The following is a 22652-nucleotide window of genomic DNA, read 5'->3' on the forward strand; positions in this document are numbered from 1 at the left end:
AAGCTCTATAAGCGAGTAAGCCGCAAAAGACTCCTCGATGCTGATCATGTGCCTATCGGCATAGATATCGACATGTGGCTCGTCTAAAGTTCAATCAGTCTCTGCTTCTTGAGATCATTGTCGGGATATCGCTTTTGCACATAATAAGAGTCCAGAAAACTGTATAACTCGAACTTCGTCTCTTCTTCATCAGATGTGTCATCATCTTCCGCCAGGGTCAAAACTTAGTATGGTCTTGTAATAAGCCCTACAGACAGCATTTATCCTACAGTATCTCTCTACCAGCTCTTTCAAAATGTTGGTCGCGATCTTGGCATAATCGGGGTAGTGAGATGCTGTTCATTGTTCGAGGACGCGAGAGACAACAGGGAGTAGATACGGTTTCTCGGACCTGAACATCGCGTCCGGGCGAATTCTTCAGACAAGCACTCAAGGCTACTTGTCGTCCGAAATGACAGCGAATTATCCTTCTCATTGCATGAACTGCTTGGATACGAGCAGGTTCTTGTCTAGCCAGGGCGTTGACCGATTCCACTCTGATATCGCGCGCACAAGTCCATGATTGGCGCAGCATATCTTCGTGCAAGCGACCGGATCCGAATCGCAACTCAATGCACGCGCCAAGCACAAACTCTTGTCAGACCCAAGCTGGAGTGAAGTATGTGTTCTCGGTCAATTGCCTCCAACGATCACGCAGCTCAAGCTGCTTGTCGCGTACGTTCGTGTCGGGGCCTGGGATAGCGCCACAGATAGACTCCAGTGGGCCTCGTTTGCAGAAAAGAACTTCCTTGGCCTCGAGTTAGACTGTGAGTTTGGCTGCGAGACAGTAGACGTCGCCCGTAATCGCAACCTGATGTTTCCGTTCGTGGGTGTTGGCCTGTTGTATACAGATGGCATCAATCCAGAAAACGTCTCCTGGCCCCTGTTTCGCAGGCGGCTCAAGAAGTGCCATACATCTCGCCATACTGTGAATGGCCTTCCGCCGACATAGATCGTCTTCTAGTCGAGACTGCTGCCCCAGTCATAGGATACAGCCGTGTGCTGAAGAACGCGAATGGTTTTGGCCTGGCCATGTTGGAGCGGAACGCTGTCATATACCGTTTGTGAACTTCTGTCAGGGAAGGGATGAGTATCAGTTCTCAGACAGTCTTTCGGCTGAGCTGCGCGCACCTCGGGACCATACGCAATACAGATAAGCTTTCATCTTCGTCCTCGCGATCCGCCTTTCCCGAAATCTGCAAAGATGCCATGTATCTTGTCAGTATGTGCATGTTGCAGCATGGATCGCACTGGCGACCGACTACGTGACGGTTCAATGTGCAAGAAGCAAGGAGTAGGAAACAAGGATCCAACGAGGCTGCGCGTTCACTACTCAGCTCGCGTCTTCAGTTAAGCCTCACACTTTCCGCCTGCTTTGCAATACCATGCTTTTGCGGGTTCAAATATGTGCAGGCCTACGTCTCTGAGATTGACGCCGATCGAGTTATTGAGTCTTCGCGGATGTGATAGGCTACATAGTGCGTTGTCACTGCCCGCGAAGAGGCCAGAACAATGTCTAGAATTGTCAGCTTTGATTAAAGTTGTCATTGACGCCTTTGAATTTCATGTGCTGCATTTCCTTTTCAGTGCTCAAAAGTCGTCATCATTGTGCCCGAAGCCTCCATCGAACTCAATGATCATGTCGTACCAGTTGCCACCTCCATACTGGCACTTGCTCGGGCCCACCTTCTCGAATCCAGCCTTCTGATAGAAGCCAACCAGTCGCTCTCTGCAGAGCAGCGCAATTCTCTTCGCTACTCCTGAGTCCTTGATCCTCTGCACATAGCTCTTCAGAAGCATCTGACCCAAACCTTGGCTCGCAAAATCTGGGTGCACGCATAGTGAGTGCAGACAAATGGTCTCGCCATCCTCGTTGTGGCCGATGCTGGGTGTAAGCTGGTAGTTTGCGCGAAAATCCTTGGGGTAGTCCATTGAGTCGTCTGTGACAAGCTTGGAGGCTGACTTGGTACTGATGATGTGACCTAGAAGAATGCGCTTCCTGTCCGAGTCACTCGAGTCAATAGACGCGAAAGCACGCGTTTTCTGTATGGCGCCTAGAGCTCCCGGAGCGGTCGGATAAGCGGAGGAAAAGAGACCCGTGCAGAGTTCACCGCATGTTCGTAGTCGGTACTCGATCTGCCAATATCAGCACGGCAGATTTCCGGAAGGTGGCACCTCGATGATAAAGCGAGTCAAAGCGCGATGTTGCACAAGACTTGAGGAAACCATCATTACGCGAGACTCATGCTGCGTAACGCTGGGACAGTAGCAGCAGATACAACGTGAGCACATGACTTGGCAGATTGATGCTGCAAAGATGGGGCGATTGGTGAGGCAAGGGCATGCATCGCGCGCGTGAGCGGGTGTTGTCCCAGGAGGTGACACCAAACACGGATATGAGTGCAGCGCTTGCATGAGTTGCAAGAAGGACGACACAAAACTCGCAAAGAAAAGTAGTCAATAGAGAGTAATGAGGGACTAAGCAGCCTTGAAGATAAAAACGCGCTCACTGACCTTCTCCCGTGACGCCGCCTCAATTGGGTCGAAGGCGGCGTGCTCAAGCCAATCGCAGTCGTCTAGGTCTTCCACACTAAGTAATGAGGAGAAGGGGTGAATTTTCTTGTTCGCCATCTTCTTGAATGGGTCTTCGACACGGACCAAGGACGTGCCATAGGAATTCGCCTTGGACTTCTCGGGTGGAGGACTCGTAGCAGCTGACTCTCGTGACAACTGGGGCATCGATTCCAGGGTCTTGTCGGCTAGGAAATCGCGTGGCATGTTGTTAACTGATGTCCAAGGGCTGTACAGGCTTCGATGGCGATGGATGGGCACGCTTGCAACAAAAGTGGTGCTGAAGGAAGCCGGGGTGATGTGTTGTTGGTGGATGTGCCTCGACCCTTGTAAAGTTTGTAAGTAGCCCCGCGCATGGCTTCAGCCGTAACCGTCGCAGATCCACATATTGATTGTGGAAAACAAGACTTGAAAAGCAAAACAAAGCTTAATTTTTATTTTGCGAAAGCTCCTTGCAGAGATCTTGTGTATGGAGCCATGACCAGCTGTCGTGATTGCAAATTCGCCGGGATCTCATCCATGCAGTTGTGGATGCCAGGGAGCAAGGTCAACAGCAAGGAAAGAACAATGGTTCCTCTCTGCAGGACAGCCTGACTGGCCTGCTTGCCCATGACGACACGGGCGAGGCCGTCTTGCATGCTGCATCCTCCTGCTGTGTCCCGGCTCGGCCCTGTCGACCAGCTGTCGAAACGGCACGCCAACCCGGTCCTTGGAGCTGTGCTCGAGGCATTAGGGCACCTTCCGCGGGAGTTCAGGACGCTGTGATGATGTAATCCCGGAGTTACAACCTTGTACCGTGAGCCTGCAAGGTCCAAACACCAGGAGAACACATCATCGATCGATTCTTAGCTCATAGTGATGCTCAGTACGATGAGGCTGCTCGTCTGGACTGCCCCGCCATGACCAGGGATACACGGCGGCGCCAACCGTGCAGGGAGGCCGTTTCAAGCTCCAGGCAGTACGCTTCGCGTGTGCAGCCTGCGATACTGCCTAATCCTGCCGCAGGGAACTCCTGCTATATTACATGCCCCGATCGCATCGCCGCCTCGCCGTGCGACCGTCCAGCATGTCCCAGCAGTCCCAGCAGTTTGCTCCAGTCGATCGTTGATTATTAACCTACGCCGAAGCTCCAACGCGGGGCCCACCGCCTTCCGCCGCCTTCCAGCACGTTCACCAAAAGTCGAACTCACAATCACTGTCAAGGTCACCAAGTGCGGCGTGCTCCATTATAAGCTTTCACCGAGCGCATCCACTCGCCTTCTCGGATCCACTGGCGCCAGACAACAGATCCCAGACACCGCCCCGCCATCCACCGTCCAGCCAGCGCCGCGCTTCGAGCAGCGCTCTGCACACAGTACCACGCTCTCTTGCCCGCTTCTAGAAATACCCGCATAAAGGCAAGGAACCCACCACCCATTTTCATCCACCATGTGAGTGCTCGCCGAAACTGTTTCTGTGCTACGTCTGGATGTAGAGAGCTGACCATTGTCTGTTACTCCATCAGGCCGCGCGTCACCATATCCATCACCGCGTCGGGCACCCAGTTGGACAACGACCTGCTGACCCTGGACTTACCGCCGGGCCTTACCATCAAAGACCTCAAGGGTTTCATTGAGGCCGAGACGAACCAGCCTGCTGCGTCACAAGGCATCTACCTGAACGGGCAACCGGTGGCAAGCGAGACACAAACACTGGAGGAGGCTGGTATAAAAGATGGCGAGATGCTGGCAGTCGTTATCCGGCAAGCTCGCCCACCTCCAAACGCACAGCAGGCAAGCAGGCAGAGGAACGCCGGGAGACCAGCAGGCGGTCCAGATCCCGAGGCTTTGCGCCAGCAGCTGTTGAGCGACCCACGTCAAATAGCGAACCTGCGCAACCAAGACCCCGAACTCGCTGCTGCGGTCATGGATCCCAGCCGCTGGAGGCAAACCTGGGTGGACAGGCAGCGCCAGCAACAGGAAGCTGAGCGGGAGCGCCGCAACCAGATTGCCCTTCTCAACGAGGACCCGTTCAACATTGACGCACAGAGGAAGATTGAGGAACTAATTCGCCAAGATCGTGTCGTTGAGAACTTGGAGAAGGCGTACAACGAGAACCCCGAGGGTAGCTGTTGCCCTGCCTGTGTGAACAATATTTACTAACAAGAGGTAGTCTTTGTGCGCGTGCACATGCTCTATGTCAACACCGAGGTCAACAACGTACCCGTCAAGGCATTTGTCGATTCTGGAGCTCAGGCTACCATTATGTCCCCTGACTGCGCCGAAAGATGCGGTATTATGCGGCTTATGGATACGCGCTATGCCGGTGTAGCTCGCGGTGTGGGCACAGCCCGCATCCTTGGCCGTGTCCACCATGCGATTATCAAGATCGGCGGCGCAGAAATGCCCTGCGCGTTCACGGTGATGGAGGGCAAGGACGTGGATCTGCTGTTCGGCCTGGACATGTTGAAGCGTTACAAGGCCAAGATTGATCTCGAGAAGAATGCACTCTGCTTCGAGGGCATTGAAGTGCCGTTCCTGCACGAGTCCGAAATACCGAGGTCGTTTGAGGAGGCAGAGATGAACGAGCCCACAGTTGCTGGGCCCAACGGGACCGAGATCGGCGCGAAAACGGGCGCTGTGCGACCTGCAGGTGCCACGGCGTCAGCCAATCCTACCGTCGCCGCCGGTCCGTCAACGCCACAGCCACAGCCGCAGTCACAGGCGGCGCCCAGTGCGGCAGCTGGCAAGGCACCGGCAGCAACTTCATCGTCTGGCAGCAGGTTCGCAGAGGCAGAAATTGAGATGCTGATTGGCAGCACTGGGTCATCTCGAGCACAGGTAATCGGTGCTCTTGAAGCTGCTGACGGCAACCTCGACGTGGCTGCCAGTATCCTCATGGGTTTCTGAGTCACAATCGTGCAACGTACAGAGACCAACGAACACAAGATACCCTTATTCTCACGCATCAAGTGACGAGCTTCGAGCTCATAGCATAGCGTTGCCTTGTATTATTGAGACGACACATCGAAGTATCCGGGAACGAGAAGCTACCAGCTCTAGACTAGGCAGACAGTGAAACCATGGCACTTGATGGGACCATAGCTTTTGTTCAGCACGTGCTTCTACCCGTCTACCTGATCTTGTACAGACACGGCTTCAGCACGGCCGCATCCTTCTTCGCCGTCGCCCCCTCGTCCTCGTCATTGACGGCATTGAACTTTTTCCCCTTTATGCCCATCTTCAGCGCATTGCTTGTCTTGAAGCTGCCCTTGGCGCCCGCGCTCGTGCCCTCGGTGCCAGCGTTCTTCCCCTTGGTCGGCTGTGCGCCCTTGACAAACTGCAGCTTGACGAACATCTTGTTGCCGAGATCAATCGCGTCCCCGGGCCTCTCGGGCAGGGCGTCGAGCACAAATCCGCGCGCACGCAGCACGTCGACGAAACTCGAGACATCGGTGCCCTCGGGCGCGCTCGCGCCGTCCACCGTCTGCGCGAGCTCCGCCTCGTCGGCGCTGTCCTCGATGCCCTCTACATCGTCTTTTTTCTTCTCCTTGGGCCCTTTCTTCTTCGGCGGCTTGCCGCCTTTGTTCAGGCTGCCGATGCTGTTTATCGGGATAGCTCTCTTTTTCTCCACGCGTCCGAAGCGCGACTTGATCTCTGCGACCCACAGCTCGCCTTTCCAGCGCAGGATGCGGTATGCTTCGTCGATGAAGTCGAGCCAGTTTGTGCCCATGAGCGCGAGGCAGAAGATGGCGATGTCTGTGCTGTTTTCCTTGAGCGGCAGCGCGGAAATGTCGGCGATTGTCACGAGTGAGCGTGATGGCCCGGAGGGCTGCGAGAGGTCAAAGGATTTGATGTCGATGTTCAGCGACGACAGGTGCGGCTGCAGACGGTACGACAGCGAGGCGACGCCACAGCCTAGATCGGCGATGAGGCATTTCGCGCCATGGGCTCGGGGCAGTGGTTTGTTGTCTCCGCGGGGTATGATGGGGCGGTCGCGGTCTTCTTCCTCTGCGGGTGCGGCTGCGACGGGGCCCTTTTTCTTCTTGTCGCGCAGCTGGGCGCGCCAGGGATCTTTGGCGAGCTTGATGGAGCCTCGCGCCAGGATGGTGGCGACGTAGTCGTCGACGGGGTTCTGGGGCCAGACTTGGACTTGCTGCGCGAAGCCGCGGTGGTAGTCTTCGAACATGGAGGGGTCGTCTTTGAAGAGCGAGAGCGAGTCGGCGGACGGCTTGGTGTAGAGCGATTCATTGAGGTGGCGGAAGCGCGCGCTCGCGAGCTTGCTGCGCATGGATTTCTGCAGCGGCGTCAGGCCGGCGGGCTCGGGGATCAGGGCGACGGGGTCCATGAGCGCGCGTATAGCGACGGGCGTGGGCGCTGCGGGTTTGGCCTGTCCTGTCTGGGCTGTCTGGGCTGTCTGGGCTGTCTCGTCTGCCTGCTCTGCCTGATCGGCCTTCTGAGCTTTGTGCTCCTTCTTCTGCTTCTTCTTGGAGCGCTTCGACTCGGGGTCGGCCGTCTTGGGTCCTGCTGGCGCGGGCGCAGTCTCTCCTTCTTCGGCGGCCTTGGCAGCAGCCTCCTTTGTTGCAGCATTCTTCCTGGGCCCGCGCTTCCTCTTCTTGCTCTTCTTCTCGCCCTCGGCCACGGCCTCTGCGTCGTCCTCGGCGGCCCGCTGGAGCGCGCGTGCTGGCAGATCCGCGTCTTGCGCCTTCGGTGTCTGCGGCTTCTGTGTCGCTCGTGCCTCGGACTTCGGTGTCTTTGATGTGTCCGGCTTCTCTATCGTGGGCGCCTCGGCTTTTTGCGCCTCGGCCTTCTCCCACAGCTTTCCCAGGTCCTCAGTGTTAACCTGCTGCTCTTCCTGCGCCCTCTTCCGTTTCTGTGCCTTCTTGCCGAGCTTGTTCGGGTCCTGGGGTTTCGCCTGCGCCACCTGCGCCGCAATTGGCGCGGAGACGTTCCAGCCGGGTACGGTGAACATGGTTGCGGTGGCTTTGTGAAGATGTCCTGCGGTTTTGGTTTCGTGAGCTGGAGCGCTGCCGGGAAACTTTTTTGGGCAGGCATCATTGGCGAGAGCGCCGAGTGGGGCAAGCTACCTAGCGTGGAGCCACCCCCCACGAACGCCTCCAATATCTGGTCAACAGCTCCGAGCATGGTCCTCTCAACGACGCAGAGTGTTATTCTGATAAGAGCGATTCATTGACTAGCCTAATCACACATGGCTTACATGCAATCACACGTGGCTTACATGCAATCACGCATGGCTTACATCCAATCACACATGACTTACATCCAATCACACAGCTTACATCCAATCACACAGCTTACATCCCATTCAGCACAACAACATCAGAACAATCAAACCAGCAGCCCTCAGCGTGGTTCTCTCGGCATCACTAACGACGCTGCACATTGCCATGGTCATCACGACCGCTGTTGTCACTTCAAATTGCCTTCTCCTCCAGTCATGCAGAGGCGGCATCTCGTGTTCACGCAAGCAACCTGGGTAGCCGTCCAGCTCACTCCACGGATACGCGTCTCGACTGCTCGGAAGCGTAGCTGGCTCTGTCTTGCTCACTCGCTTCATCACGTTTCGCTTCTTGTCAAATTCCTTCTCGACTTCCTGAGAGCCTGACTCCCAGTTCCTGCCCCACCGGTTTACACAGTCTTGCTTAGTCATGACACGGAACCTGACATAGGCTTCACGCGGGATGGGCCGGTTGATTTCGAGCTCGCGGCGAACATACTCACAGAACGTCGTTGGCTCTGGGTTTTTCTTCTTCTCGGGCACGAAGTGCTGAACATGCCGCGCTTTGTACAGACGGTCGCGAGCCCACACAGGCGTCTTAGCATACATGTTTGGATCCGTATAATCGTCGCACTTGTCCACGATCGGCAGCGGGTCGTGGTCAGGAAAGTTGCTTCGCCTCCAACGATGAGCGGTACACATGCAAGTGTTCGCATCTGGACAGCTCTCCTTGGGCAAGGACTTTTCCTGGCTTCCCTGCGGCGATACTGGCGTTTTGTTCGGCTTGCGGTATTCGAGTCGGAACACGCATCGACTCAGACTTTGCGCGACTGCAGCCAGAGCGCAGAACAAGGATAACAACGGGCTCGTCGTGCAGGTATACAGTGTTATGCAACCGGATCTCATGATGGCTGCTGTACGGCCAGTTGGCTTTAGGCTGTTCAAACGTTGTACCCTCTTTTCGAGCGTTGCGATGTCTTTCGCGATGACCCACTTCTTAGTCAGATGCCAGTCGAAGTCTGCTGGTCTTTCAATTAGACTCTGACGCTCCTCCTCAGTGTCCTCAGGAACAAAGCGTGCCTGCAGGTTTCGTGGTCGTCGTTTCAGTCGTCGAAGCTGTCTGATATTACTCTCCAGTCCAGCAATGGTATTGTCAATATTCTGCGACTGCCATGCATCCGCAGCGAGGTGGTCGTGTGTATTAGGCTCACCAATCTGCCTTGGCTCTCGGAGCATCTCTACTTCAGCAGTGTTTCCCCGGATTGGATGCAAGGGCGTTGTGGTGATAAGACGCTGCCACGCCCTATCGTTACGCACCTGCATCACATACCTGCCGAACCGATACGGAGCCAGGACCGGATGCCCTGGCGGCGGATACCCATGCTTATCGGCATGCTGCAAGCCCTCGACCTTCAGACTTTGTCTCGCGGGTACCATGGGAGTCTGCCATGCCCGAACGACCTCAACGTACGCAGTCAAGTCCCCTTCCTTGTGGCTATGCAGTCGGTTCTTCTCCCAGTTCAGCTTGAGCTTCCACATGCACGGGTATCTCGTGCCGAGCAGCTTCTCCCAGTCCCAAACACCGACTGCATAATGATTAAGACGATCGTCCTCGCCTTCTTGCCGAGACACTAACATCACCCACTCGTCCTCGCCGCGGAAGGATATCGCAAGTCGAAGCGCGGCTGCGTTAGCGGTCTCTGGGTCTGCGTGGTCTCTCTTAAATTGCACCTCCTTCCTCTTGAGCTTCCCGGGCTCGCCGCACAGTCGATCGCGATGCCATAATGTGAGCTTCAGGCGGTACGTAGGCATCATGTGCCACTTGTCGAGGTGCAGTGTCTCGCCTGAGGGGTCGATCTGGGTTACCTGCACTACCTCTGGTTCCGCAACTGCGACACATTTTGCTAGTATCGTCGATGCATCTGTGAATCTGGTCCAGCGCGATTGCTTGGTTGGCTTTTCTGGTGTAGTAGGCATTGCTACTCGTGCTTCGGATGGCGATGGCATGGTCCGCGGGCGAAATAATGCAGCTGTAGATTGCATGCATCAATGGGTCCCCTGACCGTATTATCTCCTGCTACCATTCAATAGACGGAGGTAGACATGCACCTCGTGAATGCGATGCGATGTACTCGTCACTCGCACCGATCACGTTTAGGAACCAACATATCGACCACCGCAACGACGACGCGCGATCTACACAGTCCACTCTTTGAATTAACAGCAGTATAGACACAATCACCCATCGGTCACCAGAGTCACCACAGACCTCGGAAAGCAAAAACAACACGACCCGTTGATGCTGTCCGCAGTATTCTGCATCGATGCATTCGGGGCAGTCACATCCTGCACCCTACCACCACACAATGTCGTGGCATACCTCGCTGGTATATGGCACCGACGCGAGTACCAGGCTGACCGACCTGCTTCCCGCAAGGTTCCATAGCATGTCGATCAATACGGGATCAACTGCAGAGTTCGTGTGCGTCTGTTGGCGTCTGCGCCCAGGTACGCGGAAATCGGTCGGCGGTAGACTAAGAATCGCATTGCCCGGCGCGCTGAGCCTGTACCTCAGCTTCCAGCACTTCGAGAAGCGACTGGGCTCCCAGCGGATGACCAAATGGTAGTAGTCAAGATGCGGCGTCGATTTCCCTACGAGTGTGATCCCCTCTACGACAAGAGTGCGATGCTGACCGCGCTTTCAGTGATCTGTCGGTGTCCGCACTGGTCCAGAGTATGGACCGTACAAGAGATGGTTCTGCCAAAAGATGCCCAGATCCGGGGCGGCGACGTTCAAATAGTTTTAAGGGTTCTTGATGACCAAGTGTTAACATATACACAGTTGGACGAAGGCTCGAGAGTTTGAGCTGGATGGGAAATTCATAGCCGCTATTGAACAGCCCAGCTGCTAAGCTGATCGCCAAGCGCGAAAAATAGCAAGATTCGGATGGCCGAAGCCATACCAATCCTTGGGATTCTGGTTTCGGAATCCACGCTGCTCAGATGTTTGCCATCGAACCTAAACGATGTCAACTTGATGGATCTCAGTATGGCCATCACTTCAGACTACAAAGTACAGTAAGACGCCTTCTGACATCTCCAGGAAGATTTAAACAACCCGGTTGTTCAGCAGGCGAAGCGATTCCCGTCCCTCGGGTGGGCACCTTTTGGGACGCTAGCGGCGCCTCACAGTGTTCAGCCGTGGCGGTTCAAGTCTAATCAAGAACATTTAGCCAGCCCGAGCTGTCTGTTTGGCACATGCCTGAATCAGGCGAGCTGTTGTGGTTGCTATCCCATTTCATCTGACATCTTGGTAATCTCCTAGATATATAGCCGACATCAATTCGCACAGATAACAGGAAACATAGGATCCGATTGACGGAGGGAACGTTATCAACCTCTCTAGAGCTTCCTGAATGCATCAAATCCTGTTCCCGGGAACTTGTCACCCCTTGTAAGTTATCGCGGCGATTCCGCTCCAGTAGAAGCTAGCCTGGCGAACACGACTCGACGACTTGCTGACTTTAACGGGCAAGACTACTGTATGTCTCATCGGGACGCTCGACATGCTGTATTACTGGGCAGCCGGGCTGGATGCATGAGCGGACGGACGTCTGTTGCGGGCGCTTGAGCAGATCACCATGGTATACGATAGAATTGAGCTTATGCCGTGAGCCTGGTACGAGCGAAGCCCAGTCAACGATGTTCGGATATAGTCTACCTGGGAGCTTCAAGGATCTTTCAAGGCAAAGAACGAGCTTGGCAAGTCGGACGCAAAATTAAGCCTGATGGAAATATCGAGTCTTAGAGCCATGATCCGTTTTCACAAGATCCCTAGGTTCTCGAATTGGACGCTGTGATGCGCCTCGATGATGGAATGCTGCGATCGAGTCGCTCTTCTCGTGAGCGGCTGTTCCATCAATGAGATCCTGCCAGGTTTCAGAAGCGGCCCTTCACGGATCGTGTGTCAAGAAGGATGGTAATAGAGATATCGTCATGTATTGTAACCGAGCTTAAGTGCGGTACCAAAAGTATATACAACGAACAGAATCTAGACAGTGATTCAAAAAGCAGCTACTCCTCCCTGTACATAGTTATACAAGCACCCTCCTACTGACGGCGGACTCTGCGGCCCTGGATGTTCCTCCTTGCCTTGTAGGACGTCTTGTCAGCTGCAGTAGCCTTCTCGAGGAAGGCAATGAACTCCTTCAGATTGTACTCCTTAGCAGCGCCGGTTGAAGGGGCGGCGGAGCTGACAGGAGCGTAGGACTCGGCAGCTTCAGGTGTCACCGAGGCGGCAGGAGTGGAAGCTTCGGGAGCAGACGGAGTAGCAGGGGTGGAGGAACTGCCGACCTTGAAGGCGGCGATTTTCTGGGCAGCGTGCTCAGCGACGATCATGATGATAGCCTGGGTGTTGCCAGTAGGCAGGTCGGGGTGGATGGAGGCATCAACAACGAAGAGATTGTCTGTGCCGTAAACCTTGGTGTTTGTGTCTACAACGCTGGTGCCGTTGGTGCGTCCATCGTCTGTGCCCATCCTGGTGGTTCCGACCCAATGGTCACCGGAGACCAAGCTGCTGGCGATGATGGAATCAGGAGTGGAGCTTGCGTCCAGAGCCATGGTGGCATTGACTGTGCTGTTACCCTTGCTGGTGATGTCAATCCACCACTGGATGAAGCCAGAGAAGGCCTCCTTGTCCGCAGCATCGTTCAACCAGGGCTTCACATTGAGGACGGTGTTACCACTAGCTGTAATTCCGAGTTCACCAGTGGAGGTGGATCCGTGTGTGAGGAAGGTCTTGACAGTGACGGTGTTGTTCTTCATAGAGCTGACAGTGCCCTGAAGGAAGCGCTCCTTGCCATCAGTACCCTTCACAGATGTCCACAGGTGCATCCTTTGCGCCGCCTGGGTCAGAACACCAGAGCCTTGCTTGTAGAGGTCCACGTCGGATTGGACGGGGCTGGATGCAATGTCGGCGTAATCGTAGGCGGTGTAAGCTGCGGAAGTCTTGAACTGTAGAGGAGCCTGGGCGTGGTCCTTGAGGCTGTGACCAACGGGAAGGTCAATCCAGTCGGCCTCTTCGGGAAGCTGAACGCCAGTGGTACCACCCTGCACGATCTTCAGAGCATCAGACTTGCCAATACCAGAGTTCCACAGAATTCTGGGAGTAGAAAGAGCTCCACCGGCGAGGACAACCTTGCCACCTTCCTTTAGGTTAATGATTTGCTGGCTTCCGTCCGCAAGCTCAACGAGCACACCAGTGACACTGCTGCCAGTACGCTTAACCTGGACGACCTTGGTCTCAAGCTTGAGGGTGAAGCTCTCAAGCTTCTCAGCGAAGGGCATGTAGGTCCTGGCTGGGCCAGCACGGAGGTGGTTGGTGATAGACCATGCGGGGCGAGAGTAAACCATGCGCTTCTCGTTAGGGGTCTTAATGGAGTCGAGTTCAGTCCAGCCTTGTCCGCTCAGGTAGGAGGACACAGTGGTGTAGGCCATATCATCGTAGTGCTTTCCATCAGCCGAAGGCTGAGTGGTACCGGGGTTACGGGAGTACAGACGGTCTGCAGCCTCGCTCATGTCATTCCAGGACCAACCTTTAGGCCAGTTTTCGAAATCGTGCTCAGGAGGGTGAATGAAGTTTTCTCCGTTGATAGAGCTTGAGCCTCCAAGAAGACATCCAGCCATGGAGGCGGTGTCACTACAGATCTTGGTGCCAGGAATCGCAGCCAAGCTGCTTCCAAGAGCCGGGACGTCATATGGCGTCAGAGTGTTGTTCCACTCCAAAGCCTGGGAAGATCCCAGAGCGACGGTGTTGGCGGGACCGCGCTCGATCAGGAGAACGCTTAGACCAGCCTCAGCAATACGCTCAGCCGCAATGATACCAGCAGTACCACCACCAGCGACGATAACATCGTAGGTTGTGTTCGAAGTTGTGGGCACAATGGTGGTGCCGTTACCGGTAGAAGGAGTGGTCGAGTTGCTGCCGGATGCAGGAGTAGTGCTAGCTGCAGAAGCCCACGACGCCCAGGTCTCGAACTTGGCTGACTGGGCAGCGGCGGCCGGCTGACCGTACAGACCGAAGCCAGAGTCGTGATAGGGCAGTCCACTAGTCGGGTCAGAGGGGGTGGTAGGATTTGAGGACGAGAGTGCCCATCCGAGTACAGGATTCGTGTCGGTTTTTGTGAAAGTGGTGGTACCGCCCACAATGCAACCCTTGCAGAGGAAGGTGTAAGATAAGTGAGTGCTGTTGACGAAGGTTCCGTTCGCGATGGGCAAAGCGCTGACCGTGGTGGCATCGTAGACAGGCGGGTTAGCATATGCACCTGCAATACGGAAGGTGCTGACGACCTCCTTGCCGTTGGCCCAAGCTACGAGCAAGAGATGGTTCAGCATGCCTCCACCAAACGAAACAGCTCCCCATGCTCCTGTCTTGCTGATCGGTACGACAAGTTGTCCAATCAAGTCCGATCCAATCGTCTCGGGGAGGGCAATGGCGACGCTGAAGTTACCGTTGGCATTGAGCAGTTGGAAGTCAATGCCGGTGTTTGGATCGGTGTATGCGACAGGGGTGGTCGATGCTGCGGTTACGGTGCGGAAAAGCCCGAGGAGGGCCACCGCGGAACCTACGATTGTGGAACGCATGTTGTTGTGTTGAGACCTGTGAAGGTATCGAAAGAGTTGATCTGTATCTAACAGAGCACGGCTCTATCGTGATGGATGAATGAAGAATGAATGTGTGAATGAATGTGAAAATGAATGTAAAGCCTCTGGCCAGGGAAATGAATGACTGCACCGAACTTGCGGATACTTAAAGAATGCGATCCAGCTGATGCTTAAGAAAGTTAAGACTCAAGTGTCGAGCGGCAGCCTCCAAATATATCCTACGTTTTCTTGGACCGCAAGCGCCCCTAACCGCGTGCATTCGGATCGCCAACGTCGTCCCTGTTGCCGCAATCCCCGGACTGACCTGAGTATTTCGGAGGATTATACTTGACGCGCACTAGCGGGCAATAGTGTTGCTCTGTGTAGAATTCCACGAGCCCTCTCCACGCCTTCCCTACCGTGCGAGCAAGCATCAGCCTGCTCGAGGGTATGCATCAAGTCATGCGTGGACACACTTTCTTAGAATGCAGATTTAGGGATTCGATGGTGAGTTCTCAAAACACCGCCTCTTCGTCGTTCGCGCATGATGTTTCGTTTCGCTCCGTTTGTTGCTGCTGTTGCGCATGGCCAAGATGCCTTGGACCAGGAGTGCGGTCGACGTAGGGGTCCGACACTGTGGAAGCGAGCGCCAGTAGCGACGGGCATTGGTGGAACATCTAGGAAGGCCGAAGTGTTGCATTGGCACTTACTATCAATCCCACACAAGCTCAAACAAGCTCAAACAACACAACGGGAGGTTGGAAAATGTGACGCCTTTCATTGGCCCGTGGTTTCGCGAGCATGCAGAGGTCTGCCCCGTAATTTCTCGGCGTTACTTGCGGCTCAAGCGCGCATCATGACAGCGGAGCGTCCGGGCGCCTATCTCGAGGTCTGGCCAAGCCATTGACATCGCGTCACCTGACATGAGCTCAATGCAGGATCCGTTGTGCGTGAGCGGAACATTCGGATAGGTCGATAAGTAATTAGGGTTCTTGTCTGTAAATTAAAGTCTACATCATTGAAGGCCAGCGACACGAGCGGATCAACAGACACGCCTGAACGCGCCCAGTATTTGTACATTCGCGTAGCAAAGCGCCGGCAGAGCCGCTGCCTGCGAGACAGCAGTGACAAGCAAGCACATGAAGCTCTCGACACCTTTCGCGCAATCCGAGTTTGCAATTCTCGCAGAACATGAGCAAGATGCAAGATTTGGAGAAGCGCCTGCTGCTTCGTGTCTTGCCAGCCGGCCTTTGTCAGCCTCGCCCCACTTTTACACACGACACAGGAGTTTCGCCCTCCGGCTACATCCCACTCCGAGCCGTCAGAGGGCCGACTCACACTCTCAGATCCTCTCACCCCGGCGCTGAATTTCTCCAAGCGTCCATCTTACGCCGGTGGGCCCAGGAGATGGTTGACCGCAGTCTCACCCAGCGCAAATTCATCGCAGCTGACATCGATCGAGGAGCCCCTACAAGTTGACGAAATCTTTCATGCTGCAACTGCGTTCACATTTGAGCAACTGGTAGCGCTGTCTTCGTCAAACGACTGCGCCTGCGGCATTGTTCCACTGCCACCGATGCCTGGTGACACGATCCGACCAGGTACACCGTACTGGACTGGTAAAGGACCGCGAAAACAGCCGTACGAACCGCAAGCTTGGTAGATGTTTATTTGGTGAGCTGTTCTCGTCACTGTCCGCTGTGTGGGGTGTTCAGCCCAAGAAAGAACCTAGCACTCTCAGTAGAAGACCATTCTCCATTCGTGGAACATCTGGAGCCCGCGACCATTCATCTCGCTTGGTTAACTCCATGGCAAGACCGTTCGACATTTGCAGTCGCGAATACTCGAAGAGTGCTTGGATATACAAGTATTCATAGTTATCGATCATCCAGCGAAACGTTGAAGCGTAATGACAGAATTTGGGATCATGATGGATGCAGAATTGAGCACGGAAGCTCATTAGACTTTGCTCTGATTTCGCTCTACATGGAGCTGCTGATCCCCACCGCGATCCACGACGAGTCTGGTGAGATCAGTATAATCGGAGCTCCCACGTTCGATGTTGAGGAACATGCCCTGGCTGCTCAATCTCCCCGGACAGGATTCAGGCTATGCTTGCTGTCATGGAGCCTCGTATGAAAATTCGCCGAGATTATACAAAGAGTGCCGGGGATCTCTTATCAATCCTCGTCGATCAGTACTAGGCAAAACGATTCGACGTGCTGCCATGTAATGAGTGGATGCCGATTGCGCGATATCCTCCAGCGTTGCCAATGGGAAGACTAAATTAATTAACACTAAAATTTACCGTAGTACTACTATGCTTTGGTTCAATCTATAGCTACTTCCTGTACGGCTACGGCTCAATATAATTACCGCTGGTTACTATTGCCTACTGCAGTACAATATAGCCGTAGATCTCAGTTCTACTTCCAGTTGGCAACGCTGATATTGTCCTCGAATTTATGGACCGACCACCTCGTAACGAGTACTGCTCCCTGTTCATCAAATTAAATCTAGATTAAGTCCACTAGAGGCGTTATCAGAGAGAAATGTGGGACCCGTTTAAGATGGAGATCGCAGGGAGCATTGCAGAATTATTTAAGCTGGCGGAGCCCATACCTGCAACAGAGTATCACTTTGTGAATACTCAGATGCACAGGGCCAGCCAGGTGCAATCTTCTTCAGGTCACGTCTCTGTCATGTCGACTTTCACACTCTATCGCTAAGATGCGACCGCACTTCAAAGAAAACTGCATTGCTTCCCGGGTTGAGTGTAAATCAGCTTCTCGCAATTTAGAAGCTGGTGTCAATAGAGCGAACACTGACGCGTGCACATAACATACAAAGACATGAAGCTTCGACGTGATAGCGAAACGCAGCAGAAGGCTGATGGGTTTACGCCGTTTCGGACTATCTAATCGCAGGTCAAGGTACCGTCATACATAGGCCAACACACATAACGACGAAACCCATGATTGCTGAGAGCCTGGCATGGCTGTCGGCCTCCATTCTCAATGCACATGAGAGCTAAGCCACTGCCTTGTGTTACTTGCCATGATCAATCTGGTTATCGTGTCGAATACTCATTCGCGCGTCTAATTGTGCATGACCTGTTCGATGGCTGTGGTGTAGCTGTGTGGGTGTCGGGCGCTGCTCCAATGTATGTTGGACCCCGGCTTCATTATAGGCAGCAATCGTTCAGCCTGGTCAAAACCTAGATGCTTCCAACAACACCGCCAATCGCACAGTCTTGTTGTATTGAAAGCCTTCTACGTAGACGTTCGCGGTCGCTCCCTTACCAGCTCGGTTTTACACTGCAACATAGCGGCGCAGTTAGAGCAGTCAACCAAGTCGCCTTACAACGCACAGCTCTACGTCTCCGTGCCTTTGCCACTTGGGTCCAGCGACAGCATTCGACTTTTGCGTATTCTCGATGCCGACTTGGAGAATGATAACTAAACGATATCGTGCGAGCTGCACGTTCGCTCAGTGAACGATCCTTACGTCGCTCTTTGATACATGTAGTGTACAGCCGAGGCGTCGGAACCGATCATGTTAAACGGTCAGCCATTCTAAGTACGAAGGAATTCGTGGAACTTCCTTCATCAACGGCAACGAGACCTCCGACAAGATGAGAAGGACCAGCGAGCCGATAAAAACCCGGATATCAACAGGCTGATTGAAGCCAAAGAGTTTGTGGACTCGGGCAAGACAAAGAGCGAGTTCTCCGCAGATCGACAGGGCCACCGCGAGGCCCAGCACCAGGACAGCGCGAATGAAGATGAACTAGATACTTCGAGCTCTGAGGAAGAAGACACAAGAAGCTGGCACACGTGGAAGCAGAGGTTGCGATTTGCTTGATATTGCTCCTGCCATGCGGTGTTACCCAGGCTACTGTCGGTCCTTAGCAAGAGCCTCAATAAGACTGCAAACAAGACGTGTAGCGCTATCTAGGCCACTGTCAGCTCTCAGCGAAAGCCTCAATGAGACTGCCCGACAACACGAGCTGCTCTGAAGACACTTGTCCAAGACGTCTGCCTGCTTCAAAGACGCTGTTCAAAGACATCTTTCGGTTTGGACATCACCATCTCCCGCCCCAAAGTCACAGCACATCGACAAAGACAAAGAACGGAGAAATCCACGATGGTTCATTATATACATCTCATACCCATGATACAAACACAAACACCATTCATATCGCCAATGCCTCAGATGTGCAAAGGAAGGTATCTATACTAACATCCAACGCTTCACCCAACGCCAAAACCCCAACACGGCTTACATTTCATGACTTCGTGACGCCTTCGAAAACGCTGCAGCAATGCCACCCACCCCCGAATCGACCGTCTACAACACCACCGCGCGCTATACATGTAACGCTTTTACCGCCCCACAGAGCTCCCGCCCCAATTACTCGGGCTGATGCTCGACAGCTTGCTCGAGATGCTGCTCTTGCTGAACCACGCGCTCGACACAACAGAACCCCCGTAGCTCCCGCCGAAGCCAAACTTCCACCACTTGCCCTTGCGCTTACTCTTGATGCCGCCGCCGAGCCCCGTCGTGCCGCCCTTTTTGTCCTCGATCTTGTCCTCCCACTTGAGCTTCGTCTCCATGGCGCGGTGGATCCACTCGATGACAAGGAAACTGGTGCTGCCGACGGCGCGGAACAAGGCGAGCGCCGCAACACTCCAGAGGATGAAGGTAAGGTAGACGTTGTTGGTGACCTTGCGGTTGCCGTAGGCCTCGCTGACGGCCATGGCGAGCACGGCGTTGGAAATCAGCCAGATGACGACCATGTAGGTGCGCACGGCGCGGTAGTAGTCTTCCTGCTGCTGGCTCTCGCTCATGGGTTTCTCAGGGACTTCGACGCGGTCGCGCAGGTTGCGCAGCGCTTCGTCGTAGCCAGAGTCGATATCGAGCTGCTCTGAGGGCATTTCGAGTTCGACTACGTTGCCGGCTTTGGCTTTGGCGTCGCCCAGGTCCGTCTTTGCTACGTTGTCGCCCTTGGTGCCCCATGTGATGTCGTGCGTGTTGCAGAAGGCGTAGACTTGCAGCGTTGCAATGTAGGACGGGAGGAGGGCGAAATATTGCGCGGACGAGGTGAACATGTGCCACGGGTCGAGGTACATGAAGGACATGAGGAAGTACAGGCCGATGGTCGTTGCGGTGGAGACGATGAGGTTGGTGAAGGTGTTGTTGCCAATGGTCTTGGGGGCGTCGCTGTGCTTGAGTTGGTATACGACAATGTAGATCGAGGCAAAGGTCGTGTAGGCCATGATGACACCGTAGCCGATCATGCTCCAGAGGAACATCTTCTTGGCACCCTGGGGACGGTTGCCCATTGACAAGATGAATTGCATGCAGATGAGCAGCGTGCAGGTGTAGCGCAGGATGTAGAAAATGACTTTGCCGATGTTGTGGCCGAAGGGATCCATCTCTGGGTCAGCGAGCGAACCGGCGACGAAGTAAAAGGTGAGGTAGAAGTTGGCGAGCGAAAAGAATGTGAACATGAGTTGCACAAACTGGTAGACGAATTCGATGTGGAGGAGGGCTTTGCGCCAGAGAGTGTGATCAGTCGACCAGACCTGCTTGAAGTGGAGCAGTGAGTAGACGGCGGCGAAGAAAGCACCATTGAGCCAACGTCGGCGTTGCGAGATGAACTCGGGGACGGTGTCTACACAAATTAGTCATGACTCGGGATCTGGAAATTGCAAACTTACCAGGCACATCAGTCTCACCAGTGGCAGCCTTGACATACTTCAAGACCCACTGTTCGCTACGTTTTGCAACCAACTCCCAGCACAAGATACGATCCTCAGCGAGATACATGTTCGCTGTGAACACATCCGCATCTTGACCGTGCAGTGTTTCTCCCTTGAAGTACTGGCTCAACGGTCCATGACCAGTGTGGTCGTTCTGCAGCGCGTGGTATCGATACGCCGACAGCGCACCAGGCAACACTGTGATGTAGCCGAAGACTGACTCTAGCGGCTTGTCGAGGATATTGGACATCTTGTACTCAAAGTTTTGCGATGCAACCAGGGGGTTGAGCAGACCAAGCCAGGCCTTGCCCTTGCCAGCCTTGATCTCGCCAGCAGCTCCAGCCACGGAGGAGTCGGTATCGAACGCTTTCCAGAGATGGTACAGGGCTTTGGGCCCAGGCTTCGTTCCAACATCAAGCAAGATGCAGATGTTTGGGTTCAGCGCGCGGCCAAAAGCATTGAAGAACCAACGATGCGAGTTCAGCTTCTTCGAATTGGCTTCCTTCAAGCAGAAGATCATCTGACACGGCACAATGCCCTTCTCAGCACCCTTGAATTTCAGATCCGAGTCGAGCGAGACTTGTGTTGTGTATTCGTAGACGTGGGCCGTGACTTCGCGCTGGTTGACGTGGTTCTTCGCGATTCCCTCCTGGAAGCATCCCATGGCGGCAATGGCGTCTAGCGTACGGGGATGCACTTTGCTTCGTCCGTCAGAGATGATGCACACGACAATCTTCTGCCACCCGTCTTTCCCCCATGTTCGCGACTTCATCCGCGAGCAAAAGTGGCTGATGTTCTGCATGACGCCGTGCATGGTGCGGGTGAAGTCGATCTCGTTCTCGTTGTACATGGTGATGCAGATGAAGAGCTCCGTCTCTCGCGGATTCCCAATGTTCTGGCGCAGCTTGTACCCTCGGTCCACGAAGTCGTCTGGGTCGCAGGTGACGGCCGTGTATCGCATGTGGGTGAACTCGATGTCGTCTCGCCGCGGCAGGAAACTGTACAGGATGGTGGGGATCTTGCACTCCAGGATCAGCTCGCCGTTGATCAGGCGGACTTCCTTCTTGGTCATGACGGCATCGCGCGCTCCTCGTCGCGGCATGGCACCGGTTGGAGCCGGCCCATAGTGCTCGTCCTTCTCTTCCATGTTGGTGTAGCCGTCGGTGAACGTGTCGTCGGACATGTAGGATCCTCGCGAGTCGAAGTCGGGGCGGCGGTCGTACGTTTTGCTGTCCTCGTCAAAGGGGTCCTCGTCGATGGGTATCGACGTCATGTCGCCCATGTCTGGCCCAAACGCAGAGTCGTGCGCCACGGGTCGCGCACCGCCGGCGAACAGTGGCTGGGGAGGCAGAGGCCGCCTGGGACTGCCTGGGCGCGTTGGACTCCCTGGACGCGGGCTGCCGTCGAGCGTCTCGGGCTCGTACTGTGTCGATGCAGGCGGCCGCGCGTAGTCGAATGAGGTGCGGATGGGCGAGTATGGGCGGTCGGGCGACAGTGGCCTGCGATATGGCTGGTACGGCGGCGACGAGCCGTCTGACGAGGGCGGCGGCATGTTCGGGGCCGTGTCCAGCACTGACTGGGTGCGTGACAGGCCGGACACGGTCGGCTGGTGGTATGCACGCGAGGAGGGCTCGGTTGGTCTGCGGAGGGGTTGCATTGGTAAGCCATGGTCGTGCATAACAAGCTTCGGCCTGGATGTCGCCGTCGAGTCGCTGAGGCGCGTCTTGAGCGTTTTGCGCCGCGGCACCGGCGTGACGGTGGGCTGAGCCTGCGCCGACGTCGAGCTCAGCGCATCGCCGGCCTCGCGCAGGAAGTCGACAATGTCTGCCTCGGCCGCCTTTGTCTTGCCCGCTTCTGACGGCGTCATCTTCTCGCCCAGCGCGCCTGCTGTCGACGTGAAGTCTGAAGAGTCGTCGAACGAGCGTCTTCTGTACAGAACGGAATGAGACGTCAATCTCGCGTGGAAAGGCGCGGAATGCACAGGACGGGGGAACCGGGGCGGAAGTGAAAGTAAAAGTGAACGTGAAAGCGAGACTACGGGACGCAATACTCACTGGTACACATCCTCTGCGTTTGTCAACAAGCGCATTGTTGCGCTCCCTTGCGTCGACGGTAAGAGCTCATCCTCGTCGTATGCAGGCGGCCGTTGATAGCGTCCGCCATCTGGTGTACGGGGCCGGTCCATCCTTGCGACGCGCGCCGCTGGGTGCGCGTGAGTAGCTGCAGAAAGGCAATAAACTTAATAGTGCCCTGCCGTGGTTTGAGTAACGATGGACTGCGTCGAAATCGGGTATGAATGATCTCGAAATGGGTGGGACTGCGCTCCTAGAGCGGCGAGGGCTGGCGGACGTAGCGGATCGTTCGCGGGGTGGCTGGGGGGTGTTTAGATTTCGGGCGTTGCCGCGCAACCACGCGCTG

The 22652-nt window shown here is 55.0% G+C and overlaps 6 protein-coding genes across 6 annotated transcripts; 1 reads left to right on the forward strand and 5 right to left on the reverse strand.

The window, feature by feature from the left end:
* Positions 1-1629: 1629 nt before the first annotated feature.
* On the reverse strand, positions 1630-2817 carry M421DRAFT_76172 (acetyltransferase; the record flags this gene model as incomplete). Its single annotated transcript, XM_033597198.1, has 2 exons — positions 1630-2175; positions 2554-2817. 2 exons carry the CDS (start codon positions 2815-2817, stop codon positions 1630-1632), a joined length of 810 nt encoding a protein of 269 aa, XP_033443327.1.
* A 1292-nt stretch (positions 2818-4109) lies between these two features.
* Positions 4110-5492, forward strand: M421DRAFT_37643 (DNA damage-inducible protein 1; the record flags this gene model as incomplete). The annotated part of the gene is made up of 2 exons (XM_033589807.1): positions 4110-4713; positions 4762-5492. Coding segments are annotated over 2 exons (1335 nt in total), but the record flags the coding sequence as incomplete, so codon positions are not given.
* A 229-nt stretch (positions 5493-5721) lies between these two features.
* On the reverse strand, positions 5722-7560 carry M421DRAFT_76276 (uncharacterized protein; the record flags this gene model as incomplete). Its single annotated transcript, XM_033597207.1, has 2 exons — positions 5722-7207; positions 7334-7560. The coding sequence occupies 2 exons, from the start codon at positions 7558-7560 to the stop codon at positions 5722-5724; spliced, it is 1713 nt and encodes a 570-aa protein (XP_033443329.1).
* Positions 7561-7737: 177 nt separating this feature from the next.
* On the reverse strand, positions 7738-10350 carry M421DRAFT_333000 (uncharacterized protein). The gene has a single exon (XM_033589397.1). The coding sequence runs from the start codon at positions 9868-9870 to the stop codon at positions 7915-7917; it is 1956 nt and encodes a 651-aa protein (XP_033443330.1). The 5' UTR covers positions 9871-10350; the 3' UTR covers positions 7738-7914.
* Positions 10351-11606: 1256 nt separating this feature from the next.
* On the reverse strand, positions 11607-14469 carry M421DRAFT_104667 (uncharacterized protein; the record flags this gene model as incomplete). The annotated part of the gene is made up of 2 exons (XM_033587052.1): positions 11607-11756; positions 12085-14469. 2 exons carry the CDS (start codon positions 14467-14469, stop codon positions 11607-11609), a joined length of 2535 nt encoding a protein of 844 aa, XP_033443331.1.
* A 4153-nt stretch (positions 14470-18622) lies between these two features.
* On the reverse strand, positions 18623-22570 carry M421DRAFT_426180 (glycosyltransferase family 2 protein). Its single transcript, XM_033594322.1, has 3 exons — positions 22289-22570; positions 20193-21874; positions 18623-20146 (listed from the first exon to the last, which is right to left on the reverse strand). Exons 1-3 carry the CDS (start codon positions 22321-22323, stop codon positions 18855-18857), a joined length of 3009 nt encoding a protein of 1002 aa, XP_033443332.1. The 5' UTR covers positions 22324-22570; the 3' UTR covers positions 18623-18854.
* Between the last annotated feature and the right edge of the window lie 82 nt (positions 22571-22652).

This window comes from Didymella exigua (assembly GCF_010094145.1).
Source record: "Didymella exigua CBS 183.55 unplaced genomic scaffold M421scaffold_55, whole genome shotgun sequence".
NCBI classification, from domain to species: domain Eukaryota; kingdom Fungi; phylum Ascomycota; class Dothideomycetes; order Pleosporales; family Didymellaceae; genus Didymella; species Didymella exigua.